Source organism: Sinohyriopsis cumingii, unplaced genomic scaffold, assembly GCF_028554795.1.
Source record: "Sinohyriopsis cumingii isolate HCF-2022 unplaced genomic scaffold, ASM2855479v2 utg001176l, whole genome shotgun sequence".
Taxonomy (NCBI): Eukaryota; Metazoa; Mollusca; class Bivalvia; order Unionida; family Unionidae; genus Sinohyriopsis; species Sinohyriopsis cumingii.
The window spans coordinates 2,549,958-2,577,597 of NW_028315968.1; the positions used below are offsets into that span (position 1 = coordinate 2,549,958).

Below are 27,640 nucleotides of genomic sequence, written 5' to 3' on the forward strand. Positions count from 1 at the left end.
ACCTGTTTTCAACTATTGTACAAAACATCCATGAATCATGTGTGAGTCTTGACGTGAAGCTGTTTTATGTTGAGTTTGACAAAATACAATTACAGCAAACGAATATTTATATGCCCAAAACAATATGATAAACAGAAAAAAGCAAGGAAGAGTACAGTATGGTACATAATCTTTAATAGCATCTATTCCGACACTGTGGATTGGGAAATGGTTGACATAAATTGTTTTTAAATTTGAAGTATGTTTTCAGACACTCAAATACTATCTGCTGAACACTGCCATTACCTGTAGAGTAGTGAAGCGAGGACTTGGTGGCGATATGAATTCCTGGTATAGATTCATCTGTGTCCTCTCAATATCCTACATTAACAAAAACATATAGTCAAATATGGTTTACCTATATGTATTATTATCAATAATCAAAATAATGAATCAGATCAAAAGCAACAAGCAAGTAAAAGTGGTATCTGTCTATCTGTCTCTCTCTCTCTATATATATATCCCGCTTTCTCTCTCTCTCCCTCTCTCTATCTATCTATCCAAAGAGATCCACGTAGCCATGAACATTATGACATAATACATGCCGAAGGAAAAGGTAATGTTGGATATACATGTACCATTCATTGTTTATGATTTCTTCCACAAAGAATCTGAAGAAATTAATTCAGTTATGATTAAGATGTAAATAACAAACTAGCCCCACCCCAACCCCATTCTAAAATATAAATGTATCATAAGATAATATTTACCAGGTACTAAATAACAGTACTCATTTAGCATTAAATATGAGACACATGGTACTCAATTATTATTAAATATGAGACACATGGTACTCATTTATTATTAAATATGAGACACATGGTACTCATTTATTATTAAATATGAGACACATGGTACTCATTTATTTTTAAATACACATTACTTATGATACTCATTTATTATTAAATACACATTATGATACTCATTTATTATTAAATACACATTATGATACTCATTTATTATTAAATACACATTAATTATGGTACTCATTTATCATTAAGGTCAGGTTACCAGGTACTCATTTATCATTAAATTTCAAGTTACCAGGATTTCATTTATCATTAGATGCAAGTTAACTGGTACTTCTTTTTCATTAAATGCAAATTACCAGGTACTCCTTTATCATTAAATGCAAGTTACCAGGTACTCATTTATCATTAAATGCAAGTTACTTGGTACTCATTTATCATTAAGGTCAAGTTACCTGGTACTCATTTATCATTAAATGCAAGTTACAAGGTACTCCTTTATCATTAAAATGCAGGTTACCTGCTACTCATTTATCATTAAATGCAAGTTACAAGGTACTCCTTTATTATTAAATGCAAGTTACCTGCTACTCATTTATCAATAAATGAAAGTTACCTGCTACTCATTTATCATTAAATACAAGTTACCTGGTACTCATTTATTATTAAATGCAAGTTACCTGGTACTCATTTATCATTAAATGCAAGTTACTTGGTACTCATTTATCATTAAGGTCAAGTTACCTGGTACTCATTTATCATTAAATGCAAGTTACAAGGTACTCCTTTATCATTAAAATGCAGGTTACCTGCTACTCATTTATCATTAAATGCAAGTTACAAGGTACTCCTTTATCATTAAATGAAAGTTACCTGCTACTCATTTATCATTAAATGCAAGTTACCTGGTACTCATTTATTATTAAATGCAAGTTACCTGGTACTCATTTATCATTAAATGCAAAGTGTCCTGGTACTCATTTATCATTAAATGCAAGTTACTTGGTACTCATTTATCATTAAGGTCAAGTTACCTGGTACTCATTTATCATTAAATGCAAGTTACAAGGTACTCCTTTATCATTAAAATGCAGGTTACCTGCTACTCATTTATCATTAAATGCAAGTTACAAGGTACTCCTTTATTATTAAATGCAAGTTACCTGCTACTCATTTATCAATAAATGAAAGTTACCTGCTACTCATTTATCATTAAATGCAAGTTACCTGGTACTCATTTATTATTAAATGCAAGTTACCTGGTACTCATTTATCATTAAATGCAAGTTACTTGGTACTCATTTATCATTAAGGTCAAGTTACCTGGTACTCATTTATCATTAAATGCAAGTTACAAGGTACTCCTTTATCATTAAAATGCAGGTTACCTGCTACTCATTTATCATTAAATGCAAGTTACAAGGTACTCCTTTATCATTAAATGAAAGTTACCTGCTACTCATTTATCATTAAATGCAAGTTACCTGGTACTCATTTATTATTAAATGCAAGTTACCTGGTACTCATTTATCATTAAATGCAAAGTGTCCTGGTACTCATTTATCATTAAATGCAAGTTACCTGATACTCATTTATCATTAAATGCAAGTTACCAGGTACTCATTTATCATCAAATGCAAGTTACCAAGAACTCATTTATCATTAAATGCAAGTTACCTGGTACTCATTTATCATTAAATGCAAGTTACCAAGCACTCATTTATCATTAAATGCAGGTTACCAAGCACTCATTTATCATTAAATGCAAGTTCCCAAGCACTCATTTATCATTAAATGCAAGTTACCTGATATTCATTTGTCATTAAATGCAAGTTATCAGGTATTCCAAATATTCATCCTCCCTTATCTTAAGTATCTGACTACGAAAGTTTATATTTGGCAACCCTGATATGACCATCAAAACAGGACAGTTTGGTTAGTTGTTTACCAAATTTGTCCTTGTCAATTGTATAGTGAGCATGGCATAGGGCAATGCCCATGGTACCCAGCATTATAATTTTTAATATGGAGTGGCAGACCACTTATAAGCAGCATTTTGCCAATGTCCTTAATCTTGTTTTGTCAAGTTTGTCCCAAAAATTTGGCTGTCATATTATGAAGTTTGTCTCTAAAATCTGGCTGTCATATCAAGTTTGTCATTAAAATTTGGCTGTCATACCATCAAGTTTGTCCCTAAAATTTGGCTTTCATGTCATAAAGTTTGTCCCTAACATTTCGCTGTCATATCAAGTTTGTCGCTAAAATCTGGCTGTCGTATCATCAAGTTTGTCGCAAAAATTTAGCTAACATTTTCATAGATTAAGTCAGATGAAAAGTACTAAAATGAAAAAGGTTATTACAGATGAAGGAAAGGCATTAGTTTTGGAGAAGGCAGAACTCAGAGATTATGTATTTAGAGAATGGGTTACTGAGAGCAAAAGAAGCACAGAAAGAGAGATTATTATGTAAGAAGGAGAGGAAATTATAATTCCTGAGGCAAATGAAATTGAAATAGATGGAAGAGATAAGGAAAAAGAATTAAACAGATAGTAAAAGACAAGAAAATATAATTGGAAAGTATTAAATTAAAATTAGCCCATTTTCAGTCCCAAGAGCACTCAAAATTCCACAGACAAGAGATGGTTCCAGATAATAAACCAAATTGCACATATTTAGAGAAGGAACAGATGACATAAACACATATTTGTATCATTTAGAACAACATGCCATATATGGTAAATGGACTCATGATAACTTGGTTACATTTCTTGTCACCTTGATGACTGATAGGGCACTTTCCATCTATCACAACTGGGCCCTTATAATCAATATTGTACCACCTTGATGACTGGTAGGGCACTTTCTATCTGTCATAATTGGGCCCTTAAATCTGATATTACTTCTGATGCATGAAATGTTGTTGCAATGTTTTCTCTGCTCAAACGAAAGTTTCCATCAAAACTTTTGTTTGGCGTGTCCTGAAAGTCGTTAGTTGGAAAGAAGAACTGAACTGTTGAAAATCAAATGTACCCTTCAAGGTTTGACTGACTTGATTTTATATAAGCAATTTGGACAAGTGTTCCACTTTGACTTAGCCACTTATTTACATGAAAAACAGTTCAGTAACTTTCAAGACATGATAATAACTGCCGACAAGTACCATGAGACCCACCCTAACGAACCCTTCGCCAGTGATTCATAAGCAAATGTATTCACTTTGTCTGCTGTCCAATACAGGACTAAATTTAGCAACAAAATTTTTTGGCCACAGAAATAGAAGGGTTATCCACATCACTGCAGCTCAAATGTACCCCCAAACACACTGAGACCTAAAGCCTTACAGTCCAATAAAACAGGATAATAAGCACAATTCTAGCTTGAATACATGCTGGAATTGTAATCAGCCAGGATACTGTGCTAGGGACTAAGAAACTGCTATCGCTAATGCTTGAATCAGGACAGCTCCCTGTGATGGATGCCCTGGTGAGAGGAAAATTAAAAAGGGAAAGAAAGCGTCATTAGATCGTGGCCATTATCTACCATGCTTGTAGCTAAGAAACATGATAGTTTAAGATCATTTCCAGTTACAAAAGGAAGAGTAGGGACCCAGATTGTCAGTGTTTTAAGAGACATTGGGTGTAACACAGTGGGGATAAACAAATCATTAGTGCACCCTAATGAATATAATGGAGATATGGCCTTTTGTGTCATGTTCTCAGGTACAGTGGAAAATTTCCGGTAGCAGAAAAATTGGCAGATATGGTGTTTTTCAAGGACAAAGTAAAGGCAAGTGTAACTGATATCCTCTTGTCAATCTTATCTTAGGGGTAATTGATGGTGTCATAATATTGATGGTGTTTATAATACTGTGACCATTCCTACAAATCAGGACATTATGTGCCCAGTACAGACACGAGCTTAGGTAGCAATATAGGCAACACCTAACCCTCCCTTGAAAACTCAGACATTTTTACACCTGGATCTCAATCCCCAAAAGCTAGGAGTTACAAAACACTAACATAATCTTTAGCTCTGTTAATGGCTAAAGCAAAAACAAGAGAGAGTAGGGAAACAAAGAAACATATAATAAGCTACCAGCTAACGAAATGGGTTTAACACCATTTTTTTATGAACAAACAAATGCTGGAGTGCATTTTGCAAATAGTAGGACCTGCTAGTTTATGCTCTACTGTCCTGCATACTGCGCATGGCTGTATTAAGAGTGGACATTTTTGTATAAAGTGAACTAAAAATTCATTCCATTGGTCTGGAGTGATTGCAGATTTTAAATAATATCATGCCTTGTGTGATATTTGCCCAAAAAAGTCCATAAATGGCACATTCCAGCAGCCCCAACAGATGGTATATAGAGTGGTTGAATGTCACTTTAAAGACCATGTTATATTGTATGACGCCTGATTGCGACAGATATCTCCTGGCACTGCTCTTTGCCTACCAAAGAGTACCAAATTAGAGTACTAGATTTACTCTGCTCCAATTACTCTCTGAGGGAAACCTGCTAGGTCCCATGCATAGTCTTAAGGAACTTTGCATGGGTCAAAAAGAAGGGCAGGAATCACAGCTCAGTATGTAATAGATTTGTGTAATCGTTTGGCAGAAACATGCAAGCTTGCTCAGAGATCCGTTACCAAAGCTGCTGGTAAACATAAGAGATATCATGATAAATGAGCTAATTACAGGTCCCTAAAGCCAGGTGATGAGGTATTAGTGCCAAGGCCCAAGAACGCTAATTGTATCCTATTTTATGGGGGGGGGTCATATTTAGTTACAGAAACTGTTAGTCATTGCAATTATAGAGTTCAGATTGGAAACAAAGGAAAATATTCCACATCAACATGCTTACGAATACAATTAATGAAAGGAGGTTAAACAACATCCTGATCATGTTAATATTATGGTTATAGATCAAGGGGAGATAACCATTCTGAATCCATGATATTATCTCACTGCCCAGAAGAAAATAAATCAGTAGGCAAAACCTATGTCGATGTTAATTGTCAAATTTTCACATTGCACTGAAAGTTTAGTTCCTGTGTTAATGAAATTTTTAAAAATATTTATTTTAGGATGACAATAATGTATATGTATCAAACGTACAAAATTCTCAGCAATTTACTTGATGTAATGATGCATATTTTTGTGTATTAATGACAACTGTATGTGTATGACATGAAAGTATGACGTGATATATATGTAAGTCATTTAAATTATTTATTGTGGATGGAACTTACTATGAATGTAGAGATACAAGATCATCCAGGGGGTGTTCACCAAGCTTTATACTGTATAACCCATATTACACCCGTCAATCATACATCAATCATACAACAAAATAATGGGAATTAAAAGTTCTTTGAACTATACCTAAAATATGTAAGGCCTTCTATAAATAGCCAGTATAACCAGTGAGGAAAGCCGGGGAAATATTTTTTCTTCAAAATTCTAACCCTATGCAATATATGAAACTGTAGAGTGCCACCACAAGCTCTCCAAGTAACAAGGAACTCTCTATAAAAGAATTCAAAGATATTTAAGTTATTCAATTTATAAGTGAATTCTCTATGGATGAGGATAGATTTTTAAAAGTGAGTGGAAAGAAAGCTGTCAAACACACACTGACGTGTTTTGGCAAAATAAAGCAGTCAAGACAGAGTTAGAAGTGTGGATGTGCGCGTCTCCTTCAATTGTGCCCATCTTTAGTTGGTATTATATGAAAAATAATTAAATATATATTGGTGACTTATAGATGATAAACTTTGTAAATTTGCGGAGCCAAACTGTGGAGTGATTATCAGATCAAACCACAAGTAGGATAACTGAAGTTTGGTGAGTTCCTAATGTAGTGCAGTTATAGAACTGTATAATTAAAAGAGAGATGAATAATAGGACTTGAGTGAGTTTCAATTAATTTTATTTCATTTAACATTTTATTATCATCATGAGAGGTAGTGTTACTGTTAGTGGGAAGGTGTGTGCATTATTAGTGTTACATGTCAATAAAATTAATATTTTTGTGTGTATTTTCTGCTCTTTGTCTTCATTCCTTATCACTTGTCGAAACATTCATGATCCCCCTATTTTAAGTGTCTGACTCGCAGATTTCATGACAATAATTATAATTTACTGTTTAAAGTTATTTTAATCTTCCACACCTGAAAATTCCATATTCATTGTTGCTATAACTTTATTGTACATCATTTACAAATAACTGTATCTGAAAGTATGAGTTTGTAAAACTGGGGACAGGTATTTCCTACCCCTGATATATATGCATGAGTGATGTACAGTATTGCTAGAACAAAGAACTCACTAACTTAGAGGTTGCAATGTAGGGAATTTGTGATAGGTTATGAAATAGTGATCTTGTGAAAATTTTAGAAATTTAAACATACTTCTACAGACAATATGCTAATCAATAGATTGAGAAGCGTTGATTGTTGAGTGTGATTTTTAACGTAGCTTTAAAAAATTTTCAGTTATGTCGCTATGATGTCTGCAATGTGGCAGTTTATAGTGATGTCTAGCACTGCGGCATCATGCTGCAGACATGTAGCATGATGTCCCACCCAGTCACATTGTCCTAACACTAACCTCTTAATGCTGAACGCCAAGCAAGGCAGCTGTTAGTACCATTTTTGTAATTCTCTGGTATGACTCGGCCGGGGATCGAACCCACGACCTCCCGCATCCGAGGAGGATGTTCTAACCATTTGGCCACCGGAGCGGTGAGATTGAGAAGCAAAAAGGAAACAAATTATTGGAAAGAATTAAGAAAATACCATGTGTTGAAATGCATGTTCTAGATACATTTTGAAACATTTAAGTCATATTGAAAAAATCAGTACATTGGAGCCCTATTTGCCAATGATACTGAAAATAGTTTTACAAAAATAAAGTGCTTTTCTATACAGTGGTACACCGGGGACCGTGCCCCTTTAAATATAATCTGTTATCTAGTCGCATAATATAATATTGCCACTTTATATTTTGCAGCTCTTTATTTCTCATAAATCTCTTAGGTTTAATGAAGTTATTTTTTATTTGCAGTTCAAATTTGTCTTCAATATGAAAAGGGCTGACCTAATTTTTAATACTGTCTCTGTCTTTCTCTCTGTCTGTCTGTTTGTCTGTCTGTCCTCTCCTGATGATTGCCTAAATGTTAAAATGATAAGTCTCAAGCCTTTGCTTCAACACTTACAAGGGGCCCCGAGTGGCCGAGTGGTCCAAAGCGCTCTCCGTTACGGATCACTGCCATCTCACTTCTGTCTGCATGGGTTCAAGTCTCGGATTCAGCCAATGTGGGTATGTGAGAAAGCTTGCCAGTAGCTTCTCATGGGTCGGTGGTTCTTTCCGGGGTTTTCCCAGGTTCTTCCTCCACCATTAATACTGGCCGCCATGTATAGTCTATCGTGTGCTGAAAAATGGTGTTAAACCCTACAACAACAACAACAACAACATCAACACTTACAGATTTTTGTTAAATTGATCACTTGTGATATGATTGGTGGTTAAAAGTATATATAAGGCTTACTCAGAAAGCTATTTGTAATACTAATACTGCCAGTAAATATATAATCAGTACATCCCCATTTGCCATAACTTTCTTTATATTATGTTTTTATGAATTAATAATCAAACTAAAAATGAAGGAAAATGATATTCCCCATTCCGTTTTTGATCACAATACTATACAAATTAAACATTTTACCTTGATATAATCATCCAATCTACAGAGACTGGTTGCTTTACTCTAGTATGATGTCACATATAGCTGCAAACCTAGCCTTAGTTAAGGAAGGTAATGCAGTCAGTTGTTGTTGTTGTTGTATGGTTTAACACCATTTTTCAGCACATGATATACATGGCAGCCAGTATAAATGGTGGAGGTAGAACCCAGGAAAACCCCAGAAAGAACCATGACCCACAAGAAGCTACTGGCATGCTTTCTCAAATACCAACATTGGGCAAATGTCAGGCAGACTCGAACCCACGCAGACAGGTGAAATGGCAATGATCCATAACGTTGAGTCCATTAGACCACATGGCCCCTGAGGGTCCCAATCCAGTCAGTAATACTGGACAGCATAACTCTTCATTAACAGGTAAATTTTGAGAATTTGACTGGAGTAAAACATTTAACCATAGTAATTGATTTTTAATCTGCATATCATGTTCTACAACAAACATTTTGAACATTTTCTCCATCACTGTTCTTTAAATAATGATACTAATAATAATCCATCACTGTTCTTTAAATAACGATACTAATAATAATCAGTACCTGTAGTAACTGGAGTAAAAATAATTGATATAGTTGTAGTAGTAGCAACAGTTGTATTTACTTCAGCAGCAAAAAAATAAATTCCAGTGAGGTAATGTTTCTTTAACAATATCTGTAATGGTTACATTAGTACACCGAAGAAATAGTTCTACTGGTTATATTTGTATGTTAATATTACTGTTAATGAATCATTTATTAAAATGAGTGATTACAATACTGTTAACTAAGTAGTAGTAATAATAGTAACAGTATCTTTAGTGGCAATAATTGTTGTAGAAGAAGAAATACTAATAGTATTTGGATACCTCCCATTTGTTTTTGTACCCACCTACCGATTTAAAAAATGAAAAGTATCAGGGACACAAAAAATTGCACAAAACTAAATCATTTCATTCATTGATTTATAATTTCTAATATGACTGTTACAAAGGGCTCGCTAACAGACAAATTATTAGCATTTCCATGCAAATAAAAGGTCATGATGTAAACAAGCAAACACACTGCTCATTGTCCATTTCTGGTTTCTATAACAGTCTATTTCAGTATAAACTACATCCAATATTTTCAATGTCTAGTTCTAATATTTCTAAAACAAACTGAACAAATGAATAGCAGGAACTCTTGTATACATGTGTTCAAAGAGATGTAAATCCAAAATGTATGGAATTAATGAAATTTTCAAAGACTGTGAACAACATAAAATCTGTTGCTTGAAAACATAAACTGGCCCACGCAAATATAGCAACTGTTTTGCAAATGAAGCTCCAATTTTATTTAAAATGCCAACAACCTGACACTGTTTGTGACCCCTGGGTGACAATCAGCTTAGAACTTATAAATCGATGAATAAACTAAGCTTTTTCATGCATTTTTATATATCCTTGACATCTTCTGGTCTTTTAATCAGCAGAAGGGTACATGCAAATGGGAGAGTGTAAGAATACTAAAGCAGCAGTGGTTGTAGTACTTTTCATACTATAAATAGTAGTAGTAGTAGGAACACCAACATCACTATTGCATTTACATCAGCAGCAACACTGCTATGCTATTGCATTTACATCAGCAGCAACACTGCTATGTTATTGTATTTACATCAGAAGCAAAGAAGAAATGTTTTTTTTATTATTTTTCAGTACATGAAAGGCTATACATGGTGACCATTATTTTTTGGGGGATATTTTTTTTGGGGGGTGGGACACCAGACAGATGCCTCCCCATTTCCCCCAAAAAAGTGAAAAGTGTTTTATGTGTAAGTGTATCCCTCAGGTATGTTGCTTGTTTTATTTTTAATTAATTATTTTAAATTTTTGATGGGGTATTTGTATTTCCTAGTGTTATTTAAAGGGGTGTTCATCCGAGTCAAGTTTCTTTCACCTAGCTCGAATTCGCTCCCCTAGTTCGTGTTTGTGACCTTTGCTAGAGGTCTCTCTAGTCTCATGTTTGCTATATGTGTATTGCTATGTGTGTGAATGCTATATTAGTTTCTGTGTTGAGACTGCATATCAGTCAAATTTCCCCAGTTTGCCTTAGTACTATTTTTTTTTTATAATATACTTTATTAATCATTTTTGAAAGGGCAACTGAGCGGTGTACTATTTTCAATATAAAAAAAAAGAGGAAAAAAGCCTAGTGTTTTATGTTCGTGGGTATATGTGTTGCTCATCACATAATTTTGAAATGAGGCAGGCTGTACTCGAGTGAGGGTCCATACTTTATTTATTTGTCATATTTCACCCGACTTGAGTTTTGGCTGCCTCTGTTATGTATTGTGGCCAAAATTCCAATTCATATTAGTCAACTATACAGTACATGGTGACCATTATATCTGGTGGAGGGAACACAACCAACCCATGGGAAGCTACAGACAAGCTTTCTCATATACCCATGCTGGCAGGGCCCAAAACTTGATACTTCATTAATTGGTAAAGGTGAGTGCGTTAGACCACACGGCCACATGGGGCAGTAATCAGTGTTTCTTTAGCAATCACTGTAACAGTTACTATTACTATAAAGAAGTGGCCCTGTATACAGTAATTTATAGGTCAAGCCCAACTGCAAAAAGCACAGACCCTGATCTGGCAGCACATAATCAGCACACAGATCAGAGTCAATGTTGTTTGTTCTACTTACCCAGTTCAGGCAGGTCTCTAAAGTGATTGCAACATTGATATATACAGATCAATATTAGTGTTTATGAAACATTTATAAAAATGAGTGACTACTGTACCCTTAACAATTTGCAGTTTCTTTCCCTGGCATCAGACAGATTAAGAGTTCCCATATTTCTCCTTGAGCCCTGACTTTGATGGTAACTCATGGAACAGTTGATGAGGGCTTCTCGACGAGCAAGACTGAAACAGAATTTTATTACAAATATAATGGTGATGATGCTACTGTCAGTTTTGAACCCAAAGGGTGTTCAGTCCCCCTACCGTACCCACCTGTACACTCTTTCAAATGAAACAGTAACCATTTCATTGAAAAACTGAGAATGAATGTTGGCTATTTGAAGTACAATCATGGAACTACCAACCTCAAAGTCAAATATCTGTAGAATAAATCCAGGATCTGCTCCCATAATGCTGGTTTCAGTTTGGCTTGGTATGCAGGTTATATACAGTACCAAAATCTTCCAGTCAAAAACTGGAGTTAGAACTAAGATATAACAAGACCCAGTCATACACTAATTGTGGATAAGCATGTACAAGTTATGAATGGGAACAGGGACTTAGAAATTTCAGATGTACTAGTGTTTGTAGAACTTGTCATATACAGGTTACAGACCCACACGTTCCAGTCATAAACTGGAACTAAGACTAACAAATAACAAATGTTAGTCAGATAAGGTTATAGAACAGCATGAAAAATTCATAAACTGGAACTAGGACTCCAAATCCTTCAAGGAATCATCATTATAAATAAATGAAATTTGTACATACATCATGTAAAGATATTAAGTAGGTTTAAAAGCACCATGACTTTTTCCAAAATGTTGTGGATGATGCAAAACCCATAAAATGATCATCTAGGTTTAAGTGATACCAAATTCCATTATGTTAAAAGGTACATAATGCTATATTGAATGCAAGCAACATTGCAAGTTTCGATACAAAGATGAATTTAGTTGACAAGGGACTTAACTCTTTAACTAGTGTGTGTGTGATTTGGATTTCTAATGTAGCTTTAGCAATTTTTCAGTCATACTGCTTTGATGTCTGCAGTGTGGCAGTTTATAGTGATGTCTAACATGGGGACATCATGCCACAGACATGTAGCCTCATGTCCCATCCAGTCACATTATCCTGACACCAGACCGACCAGTCCTAACACTAACCTCTTAATGCTGAGCATCAAGCGAGGCAGTTGTTACTACCATTTTTATAAATCTTTGGTATGACTCCTGCATCCAAGGTGGACGCTATAACCACTTAGTCTACTGAAACAGTTTAAACTAGAGTAAAACCCATCAAAAGGCAAATCTATGAGACAACGTTGATAATGAATTGCATCTGTCCTTGACTTAAACTATATACAAACAACATCCAATCAGAAAAAAACTAAATTAATTGTCAAGGACCATGAACTGATCCAAAATGGAGTTAATGAGACAAAACTCATATATGGCACAACTACCGGTAAGTCTTTGAGATCGTTCATACCAACTTGCATCAGAAGCTGTTGCTAGGTTGTAAATTTTAAATATTCTTTGTTCCTTCAAAGACAGTATATCATCTTCTATAAAGTTTCAAAGTAAAACTGCATTTATAAAGTACTCCATATTTATACATGAATGGGAGCCTTAGAGTGTCTTGCCTTATAGTGAAACCATCTTATTATTAAGTACATAATATACATGATTCACTACTACTTAATGAAATGACCAAGACCATGCTGGCCTTATAACAGGAACTGTGTTATAATGAAGAACTTTATAACTGAAGCTGTGTTATAATGAAGGGTCTTATAATAGGAGCTGTGTTGATTTCAAGAGCATTATAATAGGAAATATATTATAATGATAGGTCTTATAACAGGAAATGGGTTATAATGAGGCCTTACAACTGGAACTGTGTTATAATGAAGGCCCTTATAACAGGAATGATGTTATTATGATAGGCCTTATAACAGTTGTTATTGTAGGATTTAATGCCATTATTCAGTACAATATAGGCTATACATGGCGGCCAGTACAATTGGTGGAGGAAGAACCCTGGAAAACTCTGGGAAGAACCACTGACCCATGAGAAGCTAATGGCAAGCATTCTCATGTACCCAAGTTAGCCGAGCCTGAGACTCAAACCCATGCAGACAGAGGTGAGATGGCAGTGATTCAGAACGTTCAGCATTTTAGACCACTCGGGGCACTGTCTTATAATAGGAACTGTGTTATAATGAATGACATTTTAGCTGGAACTGTCTTACAATGAATAACTTACACAGCAAATGTGTTGCAATAATAGGCCTTATAACAGGAAATATATTTTAATTAAGGGCCTTATAACTGGAGTGATGCTATTATGATAAACTGTATAGTGAGGGAGTGCTTTAAGTTTAAATATAAACTAATTTAATTTTCATGGCAATCTGTCAGATTAAACATTGAATTTATCTGTATACTGGGAAATGATGTCCATCTGGGTTATTGTTTTTAAGTTTGAGGTTTATGCAAAGGACCAGGTACACATCTGGACAATTTTCTCAGCTACATGTTTAGTCCACTGACAGACTTCTTTGATAACAGAAGATTGCTCTGCCCATTCCTTACTATTTATGATCTGCATTCCGACCTCTTCTTAAGGAAAGATAGGAGGTGGTACCCTTAAGTATGCAGTGAATTTTTTGTGAAAATGGCATATGAAATGTTAAAGGCATAAAGATTTCAAACTGATGGTGAAGCAACTGCTCTAGCAAATCCAACTGTTTGGGGGTGGGGGTGGGGATGTCAGATCAGATGGGGTCCAAAATTGCCATCAAACAACATTTTATATAATATGAAATGCCTTTGTGGCCTACTGGGCTCCTGTCCCAGCCCTTGACCCCCCTTACCAACTGAAACACTTTAAGCAAAGTTAAACATTCACACCTACTGGTAGATAGATGGTTACACTGATGACCCATAAGCCCTGTCTGGTATGTCATAGTTGATTGACACCTGCCACAACCATCTTATATGTCAATCAACAGCCCAGGTTTATCACCTCAAAGTATTGTCTAATTCTAATTCCTGGAGGCAAGATTAGAAAATTGCTCAATAAACCTGACAGGAATGTGCATATATATACCTCACATACAAATGAACACTATGTTATATAAAATCACTTGTAATAACTCAAATGATTGCAATAATTAAAAATGCGCTTCTTGCGTTAAAATCACTTTGATTTCTATTGGTCAATACAATTATATGTACCAATACTGAATCTGTAACTATAAAAGTCATTAATGTAAAAACATAATCTGTACGAACAAGAATGGAATGTAAAATTATATGAATCATCCATGGGTAAAAACTACAGTTTCGAGCAGAACCTAAATTTTGTATATTATGTAATACTGCTGTTGAAAATGATGAACATTCCTCTAATGAAAAATAGGATTTTGTAACCACAGATTACTTGAATATATGCTGTATTCTGTTATGGTCACTGAATGTAATATGTACCATATATACTTGCTTATAAGTCGAGTCAAATGGCAAACAACATAGATCCTGATACGCCAGCTCATAATGTACTTGCAAATCATGGTAGATGTTGTTTGTTCTACTGAATCCTTCTAACAAACTGCATGGACCCAGATCTGTCAGCACATTATGTGATGGCAGATCTGGGTCTGTGCAGTTTGCAGTTGGACTTAACTTATTAGCTAGTGCCTATGGTACCAAATATGGTGACTAACTGGTCTGTAGAACATTCTTGTAAAACAGAGCAAGAAACCAATGCTGCAATATAACATTAATGAAATAAAATATCTGACAAAACAACAGCAGAAAGTAATAAAAAAATTATATCATACAAATGCTGAATTAAGCAAATTTGCCAACATGTAATTGGACTAAAAAAAACTGTCATTTGCATTATGCAAATATAAAATTACTGTGATACATGTTGTTAATATACAGTATTTTGGTTAGAACAAGGGTTCACCTGACTTCACTTTGAACCACTGAAATTAGCCCTGTATTACTGCCCAACAGGGAAGATAAAGTTACTTCAAGACCCAATCAAAGGAGCAAATTCTGTATGTACTCAATGTGTGACTAATTCCATGTTTCTGAGATGTGTGCAGATGACACATAACGTGGTTTTGATTGCCAAAATGATTGCTTTAGGATAGTGCTTTTGAACTGATCTAGAATGGGACATGTAAAAGTGCATACAATTAAACAAATACACTGTGAAATGTGAACAATTCATATGTAAATGTTGACATCTGAAAAGGAAATTAGCCATGGATTGTCAAAGAAAATATGAAATAAATATCATCATCAGGGCTTGAATTAATGGATGTCTGCTAGCCTGAGGCTACTACAGTTTATGTCAGATGAGTGGGTTATTCATAATTTCAATAGTATTCTAGACGCTAAATAGTCCATTTGACAGGTAATTTTTTTATATATAATTTCAATAGTCTACTGGATGGTAAATAGTTCATTCTGCTAGTAGTTTTTGATAATTTTAATAGTTTTCTAGATAGTAAATAGTCTATTTTACTAGTAGTTTTCATAATTTCAATAGTCTTCTGGATAGTAAATAGTCCATTTACTAGTAGTTTTCATAATTTCAGTAATCTTCTGGATAGTAAATAGTCCATTTTACCAGTAGTTTTCATAATTTCAATAGTTGTTTGGATAGTAAATAGTCCATTTTACTAGTAGTTTTTGATAATTTTAATAGTTTTCTAGATAGTAAATAGTCCATTTTACTAGTAGTTTTTTTTATAATTTAAATAGTCTACTGGATAGTAAATAGTCCATTTTACTAGTAGTTTTTTAAAATTTTAAATAGTCTACTAGGTAGTAAAAAGTCCATTTTACTAGTAGTTTTCATAATTTCAATCATTTTCTGGATAGTAAATAGTCCATTTTAGTAGTACTTTTTGATAATTTTAATAGTTTTCAAGATAGTAAATAGTCCATTTTACTACTAGTTTTCATAATTTCATTAGTCTTCTGGATAGTAAATAGTCCATTTTACTAAAAAAGATTGATAATTTTAATAGTTTTCTAGATAGTAAATAGTCCATTTTACTAGTCTTCTGGATAGTAAATAGTCCATATTACTAGTAGTTTTCATAATTTCAATAGTCTTCTGGATAGTAAATAGTCCATTTTACTAGTAGTGTTTGATAATTTTACTAGTTTTCTAGATAGTAAATAGTTCATTTTACTAGTAGTTTTCATAATTTCAATAGTCTTCTGGATAGTAAATAGTCCATTTTACTAGTAGTGTTTGATAATTTTAATAGCTTTCTAGATAGTAAATAGTTCATTTTACTAGTAGTTTTCATAATTTCAATAGTCTTCTGGATAGTAAATAGTCCATTTACTAGTAGTTTTCATAATTTCAGTAATCTTCTGGATAGTAAATAGTCCATTTTACCAGTAGTTTTCATAATTTCAATAGTTGTTTGGATAGTAAATAGTCCATTTTACTAGTAGTTTTTGATAATTTTAATAGTTTTCTAGATAGTAAATAGTGCATTGTACTAGTAGTTTTTTTTTAATTTAAATAGTCTACTGGATAGTAAATAGTCCATTTTACTAGTAGTTTTTTTAAATTTTAAACAGTCTACTAGGTAGTAAAAAGTCCATTTTACTAGTAGTTTTCATAATTTTAATAGTTTTCTAGATAGTAAATAGTCCATTTTACTATTAGTTTTCATAATTTCATTAGTCTTCTGGATAGTAAATAGTCCATTTTACTAAAACAAATTGATAATTTTAATAGTTTTCTAGATAGTAAATAGTCCATTTTACTAGTCTTCTGGATAGTAAATAGTCCATATTACTAGTAGTTTTCATAATTTCAATAGTCTTCTGGATAGTAAATAGTCCATTTTACTAGTAGTGTTTGATAATTTTAATAGTTTTCTAGATAGTAAATAGTTCATTTTAATATAAGATTTTGATAATTTCATTAGTCTTCTGGAAAAAATGTTTGCTTTACTAGTAGTTTTCATAATTTCAATAGTCTTCTGGGTGGTAAATAGTTTGTTTTACTGGTAGTTTTCATAATTTCAATAGTCTAAAGGCTAGGTAATCTTAATATATGATGTTTTGTGGGAACATGTAGTGAAGATTCAGCAGGAACAGCAAATATCTCAATATACTAGTGCTTCTGGTTTAAAAAACAAACAATTATGTTAAATTCTAGGCCTACATCAATGTGATGTATGGTATAAATGCAATATTATCTTATGTTACTTGTGCATTTAATTGATTTGTCTAATAACTTTACCTAACTTTTCTCTGCATCTTCTTTCTTTATTTTATTTATAATTTATATATTTAGTAACCATCATTAAGCAGATGTATTGAAAATCTACTTTGACACAATATTGTGACATTAACAGATAGTTAAATACATAAACGAAATAATAAAGCATGACACAGTGACATTGTACAATTCATCTTTGGCTAGTGTGGGTATGTGGGAAAGCCTGCCAGTAGCTTCTCATGGGTTGGTGGTTCTTCCCTGGGTTTTCCAGTGTTCTTCCTCCACCGGGGCCCCGAGTGGCCGAGTGGTCTAAAGCGCTCTCCATTACGGATCACTGCCATCTCACCTCTGTCTCCGCCGGTTCGAGTCTCGGATTCAGCCAGTGTGGGTATGTGAGAAAGCTTGCCGGTAGCTTCTCATGGGTCGGTGGTTCTTTCCGGGGTTTTCACAGGTTCTTCCTCCACCATTAATACTGGCTGCCATGCATAGCCTATCGTGTGCTGAAAAATGGCGTTAAACCCCACAACAACATCATCCTCCACCAGTTATACTGGCTGCCATGTATAGCCTATCTTGTGCTAAAAAATGGCATTAAACCCTGGAACAACAACAATAACAACAATTTATCTTTTGATTAATTTATTCAGCTAGGCATCAATAGGCATATATACCTGCATTTATGGGCACATCTATCAATCCATCTATTCATACATACCTGCATTCATGCACACATCTATCAATCCATCTATACATACATACCTGCATTCATGCACACATCTATCAATCCATCTATACATATATACCTGCATTCATGCACACATCTATCAATCCATATATTCATACATACCTGCATACATGCACACATCTATCAATCCATCTATACATATACACATGCATTCATGCACACATCTATCAATCCATCCATTCATATACACATGCATTCATGCACACATATATCATTCCATCTATACATACATACCTGCATTGATGCACACATCTATCATTCCATCTATCATACATACCTGCATTCATGCACACATCTATCAATCAATCTATTAATATACACATGCATTCATGCACACATATATCATTCCATCTATCATACATACCTGCATTCATGCACACATCTATCAATCCATCTATACATATATACCTGCATTCATGCACACATCTATCAATCCATATATTCATACATACCTGCATACATGCACACATCTATCAATCCATCTATACATATACACATGCATTCATGCACACATCTATCAATCCATCCATTCATATACACATGCATTCATGCACACATATATCATTCCATCTATACATACATACCTGCATTGATGCACACATCTATCATTCCATCTATCATACATACCTGCATTCATGCACACATCTATCAATCAATCTATTAATATACACATGCATTCATGCACACATATATCATTCCATCTATCATACATACCTGCATTCATGCACACATCTATCAATCCATCCATTCATATACACATGCATTCATGCACACATCTATCAATCCATCTATTCATACATACCTGCATTCATGCACACATCTATCAATCCATCCATTCATATACACATGCATTCATGCACACATCTATCAATCCATCCATTCATATACACATGCATTCATGCACACATCTATCAATCCATCCATTCATATACACATGCATTCATGCACACATCTATCAATCCATCTATACATATATACCTGCATTTATGCACACATCTATCAATCCATCCATTCATATACACATGCATTCATGCACACATCTATCAATCCATCCATTCATATACACATGCATTCATGCACACATCTATCAATCCATCTATTCATACATACCTGCATTCATGCACACATCTATCAATCCATCCATTCATATACACATGCATTCATGCACACATCTATCAATCCATCCATTCATATACAAATGCATTCATGCACACATCTATCAATCCATCCATTCATATACACATGCATTCATGCACACATCTATCAATCCATCTATACATATATACCTGCATTTATGCACACATCTATCAATCCATCTATTCATATACACATGCATTCATGCACACATCTATCAATCCATCTATACATACATACCTGCATTCATGCACACATCTATCAATCCATCTATACATACATACCTGGTTAAAATATAAGCATTCATAGGAATTTATTTCCTGATGCAAACCTCATCTCCTTATAGTTCAAACTGCTCTCTCTTGGCCTTGGAAGGAAAAGTAATTTCTCCCTAAAACTCTGACCCAGGTTTGACCCTAAGGAAATCATTCCCACTCAAAATGAGCCCTGAGAATCCTGGGCAAATCATTCCCACTCAAAATGAGCCCTGAGAACCCTGGGTAAATCATTCCCACTCAAAATGAACATCGAGGATCCTGGGCAAATCATTCCCACTCAAAATGAGCCTTGAGGATCGCGGGCAAATCATTCCTACTCAAAATGAGGCATGTGAACCCTGGACAAATCATTAGCCCTGAGTACTCTTGACAAATCATTAGCCCTGAGTACTCTGGACAAATCATTAGCCCTGAGTACCCTGGACAAATCATTGAGCCCTATGTACTCTGGACAAATCATTAGCCCCAAGTACCCTGGACAAATCATTAGCCCTGAGTATCCTGGGCAAATCAATCCCACTCTCAATACAGTGGACCCTCACAATAATGTTGTTCAGGGGAGTGATGAAAATTCATTATATTGAAGGTAAAGCCAATAAACAAAAGCACATGTAGGTAGGTGGGTAGGTAGGTAGGTACTATACTGGCATCAAACTGAGATGGAGATAGAAAACAAAGAGCCAGTGGAGCCCAGAGAAACCAACATAGTGGAGCTATTGATATTCTCCAGGGTAGTTTTAAAAAAAATTAGAACAACAAAGATGTAAAACAGAAAAGAAGTATCAATTCAGCAAGGCAAGGAAGTAGTAGTAAAAGAGAAAAACAATCAAGGATGAAGAACAAAAAAGAAATGAAACAAAAGGAAACAAGAAATGCAACACTGATGATTCACCAAACCACAACAGGAAAAGAATTACCAAGGAATGATGCAGTGGATGGAAAAGATTAAACTACCTTGAACACCATAAAAATAAAGAAAGCAGTTAGCTACAGAATAATGATGGAAACACCAAAAACACCAGAAGGAATAACACAGAAAAGTCACCTGCTAGATCCCAGAGGAAAAACGGAAGAGCAAAAAAAACAGATGGATGGATGGACGGATGGATAGATGGATACAAGATGATACCTTAAAGCTTGGAGGGAGAAACAGATAGAAATGATGGTAAGAGAAGCTTAAAATTATCACAAAAAGACCATAAATAAAAACAAGAACAAAAAATACATACAAAAAATGAAGGAAAGAAAATCAAAAGAACCAGACAGAAAAAGAAAAGGAACTTTTACTAAGGTTGTCCCCTAGTGTGACACCAGTCAATGACAGGTGAGGGAATCTCCAGATTCATCTCGCTATCAGAGGAGCCAATCTTGTTGGGCTTGGTACCAGACAAGAGAGCCATTGCAGAGCTTAATCCATAGAAAAAGAAATATACAACATAATTATTTTTTAAAAGAATTTAATTTTTCAAAAACATTGGTTGCTATACATTTGGCTTCTTCAGTTTCATGTATATATGTTTTAGCTGATGGATTTGAAAATATGTCCATGTATATTTCTGCCACCTGCACCAGCACTAAGCCAGCAGTTGATAGCTGTGTCTGGGTTAAAGTCCTCAAGCTCAGGTCCATTTGCAGAAATGTTCATTAGCATTTGTAAACTCTTTTGGTTTAAGGGATTCCTTAAAGAAGTCTTGCTTACGTTCATTGAACTAAATCCTCGTTCACACTCAGAAAAAGCTACCGCAAACTCAGTGTATGTCTTACATTTTATTCCTCCATTTTCAAACAAATTTACCTTCGCCGAATCACCGTTATTACCTTCCTTGCGAAAATAATTTAGTAAGCTCATTTTATCCACAGAGTAACTATCAGCTAGCTTGACAACTACTTTTAAAGTGATCATAACATCAATTTTCTCTTTTAAATATGAACTGAAACAGCTCATTAATTAGTGTAATTGTTTCGCTTCAAACACAATATTGCACGTGGAAGTTAATCATCTGTATAATCAATTATAAATTAAATAATCATTACTGTCATTTAATCAGTTCATAAAGGAAACCAACACTGATGTCAGTAATGTACCTTTCATTAATTTAATTCCACTGACTCGCTGGATTAAAATCATAGTGAGCCGCTTGTTATGATCTAGATCGAGTGAAGTCATCGCAACAAAACCGCTTACAACACTGCTAATTGATTATACTGGCTTTCTTTTGTTTGATGTGTTTTGATTTGCTGATAATTTGGCTGCTTAGGCCAATATGCAGTCATGCAGTAACTGGATGTAAATGTATGCACGAAGAGTGGTAGAATCAAGTATTCAGTATGCCCAGAGGGCATAATTGGCCAAATAAAGGCAGATATAGTGATTAAAGCACGAAAATAAGGACTAGCCCGATTTTTTTTAAAAAGCACTTGTCCCGGACTAGCGACTTGGAAAATTTTACTTGTCCGACTTCCAAAATGACTAGTCCGGGACGTCGGGCTATGGGATTTGCTCAGCCCTGATAGATAAATAGATAGATACTATGTCTTCAAATGTAACTGATGATAAATTTGAAATGTTCAATTTTTCTAAGAATTTTAAGACCAAAACATTTTCTAGCAAATGGTAACCACAGGTGCTTGATGCGAGCTTGATTATAGAAAAAAAGCAATAATCTGAATGGAACCAAATCGTACAGAGTGACAAAAATATCTTAGATTACTCCCACGACCCGTTCTGACATATGACCCTCTCTATCATGATACCATATAAGAGAGAAGGTCCGTTTCGGAGCCCGTAACGTCAGTTTTGGTGCAACGCAGAAAAGTCAATAATGGCTTGATAAATAGAAAAATATTTCAGGAGTAAAACATGTCAAAGAGTATGGTAGTGTGCCCTTAAGCCGGAAACAGCAGAAGGAAATCGAGAGTCATGGGTGGAAACGTAGCATTTGGAACTTCCAGTGGAAGTTACGTACCTTCTAACATATTATGATTGAGAGGGTCCTACGTCAGAATGGGTCGTAAGGGTAAACTATGATATTTTTGACAGTCTATATGATTTTTCCCTTCAGATTATTGTTTTTCTTTTCGTTTCTCAACATGAAGCTCGCGTCGAGCACCTGTGATGGTAACGTTATGACAGCTTACATTTCTTCATGAAGTCGAGACAGTTGCATTTCCCTGTCTATCCATCCTGCTAATCTGTGATGAAGAGTTGCATCGACTCTGCTGTCACCTTCATATCTATATTTTCCAATCATCTGAAACAATTAGGTTTCTCACTAATCCTATATTTAACAAGAATGCAAACACAACAATACTTTCTTCTTCCTTGTTTTCATTAGTAACACCGGAAGCAAGTGCTTATCAGATCTAATTAAAACTTATGCGCGAGAGAGAAAGTATTCCGGATAAAAAATATTGGTAAACAAATTTCGGAAGAACCACCAATTGAAAAACTCTCCATTTGCACAAAAGTGTTAAGTGTATGCATATGTGGAATTTGTACACTTACGTATTAGCAAATCTGAAATGCCTTCACATGGGTTTTATGACGGTTGTTGTGCTGAATTAAATGACGTGGCATTCAATTATGACGTCGTGGATAACCTTTTACCTAAGTATATGGTAGCAATATGAAATGTCTATGTAAAACGAAGTGGTTGCCACTTCTTTTTCTTTCGAAATGATGACAAAAGAAAAATCGGATTGTCTTCCTCCATAATTTACCGAACAGTGATATGCAGCTTGCGTTGAGGGCAAGGAAGACTCTATCGATTTCCGGTTATTTTACTTACTATATTAAGATACCTTAACCAAATTTTGTACATAGTATGCATTTGTGACAAGAAAGGAACCTATCTACGTTGGAGTGAAAATGTAAAGATCACAGTAACTCAAAGAAAAATGGATTCCGTATGATATATGAAGTTCTTAGCTACTTACTGAGACCAGACTGTATGAGTGGCTTTCATTTGTGTAATGGATCCATCCTATTGGCTTTGTGGTCAAATGTCCAAGGTTGAAATCATGGCGATTGAAACAAGGAAAAACAATTTCCACAAAACTTATTGATTAAGTTATGTTCTACATAGATTGACTAAGCGTTGCAGATGGCTTACATCTGAGACAAGAAAGACTCCTTTTAATTTTGGGTTTAAAAGGTTAAGGCCAGAAATATTCAAAGACCGAAATCGGTTTCCTTAAAACAACTCAGATCCTATGCTAAAACTCATTGCCAAATTTTGCTGCTGGCTTGCATGTGAGACAAGCCAGGAACTTATCGACTTGGAGTCCAATAGTTAATGGTTAAGACGAATGTGGCTACAGAGAATAAGAGATGGTTTCTGCAGAACGAATTAAGTTCTCGGCCATGTATATAGCTTATGCTTTTATGCAGAAATGATGTTTATTGTTACTATAATAAATAGGTGATAGGTCAAGGTCATAGTTACTATAAGGTACAATTTGTTTCCACACGTTATATCGTTCGTTATTACATACTTTGTGAACACAATTTAGTAGCCTGCATATTTTACAAGGAAAAACCTATTTATTTCTCGGCCAGAAGGTCAAAGATAAAGGTAATTGTGACTGAAAGAGACAAAATTGTACTTACATCATATGTTTAGTTTTATACCAGATTCCGTGCCTAAGGTTCTGAGGAGGTTTGTGCTTAAGCCAGGGATGAGGCGTGTTCTGGGCAAGGTTCCTTGCTTACAATTTGTGGATGGCTTCCACTTCCAATAAGAAAAGAAACGTACATAAGTAGTATAGTGGGGCACTATAGCGACAATGGAAATCCCAGACAAAAAGGTCGTGGGCACGTATGGTAACAAGGGGAATTTAACTTTGGGAATATTGGGCCCTTACAGCGACGAAAGGAAAGTGGGGTTGTTGTATAGGGACAATAGGAATGGAACAGTTGATGTGACATCGCGGTACTGAAGATTGGTAACAATGTAGCAAGGGACTGACCTCAGTCGGACCAAACAACGGAGAAAAAATCTAGAACGCTTGGCTGGACACAGACATATATTACACATACAACATACATACATAGATTGATGAACATCAGTCTATCATAAGTTAACTATAAAACTGACTTAAAAAACGTTTTAGGCAAGAAAGCAAATCTTTTCGAGACATATGATTGACCCTGAAAAGGGCCTTTGGTTTTTATTTATACATCATTCCGTTAACATATAGCGCATCGAATAGGTCTTTTTCTCTTTTTCAAACTTCTTCTGACTTCTGGACCGTAGATAAGGACTCTCTTCAAACAGCATTGTCTCTCCACATAAATTCTTCTTTTCCAAACGCTCGTATCGGTGATCCAGATGATTGTCCATGATGATTTTACATGCATGGGTAAGTCCGTACAGAACAGCATCGACGATACGAGAGTAGTCCACATCTTGTGATGAAAACAGGTGAAGGAAATGAAATATACTGCGTTTATCTATAGTGGAAGAGCAAATTGAAACTGATTGATTTTTTTCACCAATCATAACAGGCGTTACAAAATTCAGTGACAGCGTGGAGTCTCTCTTCCAATCCCAAGAGAACTGACTGTGACATCACATTCTCTATATAGATGCCCTAGCATCTGTGCTCAGTGAATCCATGCGACAAAGTTTTCAAACATGACGGAAACTAAAAAGACGATGAATTGGGGTGCACCGGTAGTGGAGACGATAAGCGATGGTATAGCAGCGGCTACCAAAGTTAACATAGTTTTATTTCCAGAAGACACCGATTTTAATTGAGATTTAGTCGGTTTTCTTTCTTCTTCGCAAGAATTTGTTCCGATACCAGTACCTTCGCAACCTTCTTTATCACACGTCGAGGAACAGAGACAGAAAAAAAATGATTGGAATAATGTTAACAACAGCAGAAAGTATCAGCAACAAGGTTTTCTCCTTCAACAGCAACAGCGAGAAGAAGAAGAGGCAAGAAGGAAACAACAGGAAGAATCAGTAGAGAAGAAACAAGGTCTAAGAGAGAAGGAGGATAGTGAAAGTCACACGGTAACGGTACTCTTAGATATTTTGGCAGAGTTAAGGAATATGAGTGCAACAATCCAACAAGTTTCACATCACCGATGGAAAAGCGACGCTGTTCATGACCCACGTGTATTTTGCCTAAGGGTCAGGAGGCAAAATGGTGTTATTGGTGGACAACCTTTATAGCATCAAGCTTAACCTTGTCCAAATTAACAACCCTCAAGACCAGATGTGTTTTGCCCGTACCAATGTTATGGGACGAAAGTATGCCGACAAGAACGACACGGCAGAATAAAAAAAAGTTTGGAGAACTATTCAAAAATAGAACCGAGCCAAACAATGAAGTGAAGCAGAGCTCTTGTTACGGCAAGCAGGGATATCCAAAGACACACACTGTGCCATTCCTGAATTGTAAAACTTGTACGACGTCTTGGCTCCAAGCTACACATTGAAAGTGCGCCCTCAAGAAGTGCGTGGACCCCTATAGTTTCGAGGCAGATATTTCAAAGACGGGAAATACATTGACGTCTATCATCACGGTGAAGATTTCGATGCCATTACAAATATTAAGAGGAAGACGATGACCAGAAGAAAGGCAATTTCATATGTTTCGGTTTCCAATGCATGTAAGAGACCGGCATTCATATTTCTAATTTCTATGTGACTCATCGAGCGCGCGGGAAATGAACCCAGGTGCCTACCTTTAGTCACTGCCCTCACTGCAGCAAGATAGATTCTTGGATAACGTGAAAATATCTTTCGGGGACCGAACGCGCTAGCCGATTTCGCCCAAAAGGTTTGGACATGGGATACCAACTGTTAGAAGTGTACGAAATTTACCACTTCCCAAGACAGAACAGTACCACAAGGGCGAAGAGACAAAGAAAGGCATTTTCGCAGACTACGTGGATACTTTTTGAAACTGATACAAGAAGCCAGCGGCTATCCTTCCTGGTCCCACACTCCCGAAGACCAAACGAAATTCAAACAGAAATACTGGGAGCAGGAAGGCATCTCTTTAGACCACGTGGAGAAAAACGACGGCAGGCGATCGTTTGCCAAAGTGATGTTAAATTGCTTGTAGGGTAAAATGGTACAACGACCGTTTTTATCCAAGACGGAGTATTTGACAGAACCTTCCCCTTACTTTCAGATGATTCAAGACAAAACCAAATATATAAAAACACGAACGTCGTTCGTGAGGACTTGATCTTTGTCAATTACGAAGAAGAACTGGACTTTGTCGAAGCCGACGAATTTGGAAGTTTCATCATTGCGGCTTATGTGACAGCCCATGCTAGCGTTAAATTGTACGAATCTTTAGAACTGTTAGGAGATCGCGTCATGTACTTTGATACAGTTGCATCTACATCGATCGCCTGGGTCAATGTCACCCTGACATCGAAGGAGACCGTTTCAGAGCCTGCTAGTGGCAGGCCCAAAAAATCGCGGCTACGAATACCGGGGCGAACAAAGAGAAGTGCACACGGAGTGTGAAGTGAAAGGATTGAATCTCATTTATCGCACAAGTCGAGTGGTGAACTTTGGCGTACTGAAAGAAGCCTTGCCGTCTGGACAGGATGGAAATTCTAAAATGACCACCTACGAACCGCACAAGATTGTACGTTTAGCCACACACAAAACTGTCAGTCGGCCTTTGGAAAAAGTGTATCAAATCGTGTACGACGAGCTAGTTCGTCTTCTCCAACACTTCACTTTGCAATACGGACACGTCGATATTGGTCAGCATATAAAACAGGACAACATCCAAGAATGATAGTTCATTTTAACTACTAAAACCAAGCGAGAAAGATGAATAATTTTAAACAGACATCATTCAAGTTCGGTGATTCTCAGCTGGAGTGCGACGCTGTACCTTGCGATGAGAGCGATGCCGTACGCTGTGACCTCATTGATTTAGTACCACAACATGGGAATTTTGCTATGACTATTACTACC

The 27,640-nt window shown here is 35.6% G+C and overlaps 1 protein-coding gene across 1 annotated transcript in view; it reads right to left on the reverse strand.

Annotated features, from left to right (window-relative positions):
- LOC149772775 (centrosomal protein 15-like) overlaps nucleotides 1-23,027 on the reverse strand; it is a 28,624-nt gene extending 5,597 nt beyond the window's left edge. Inside the window, exons 1-3 of the mRNA XM_089947310.1 lie at nucleotides 22,824-23,027; nucleotides 11,318-11,441; nucleotides 286-360 (exon numbers count right to left, since the gene is read on the reverse strand). Coding sequence (XP_089803436.1) covers nucleotides 286-360; nucleotides 11,318-11,441; nucleotides 22,824-22,936 — 312 coding nt within the window. The 5' untranslated portion in view covers nucleotides 22,937-23,027. The remainder of the gene's footprint in view (nucleotides 1-285; nucleotides 361-11,317; nucleotides 11,442-22,823) is intronic.
- Nucleotides 23,028-27,640: the final 4,613 nt, after the last annotated feature.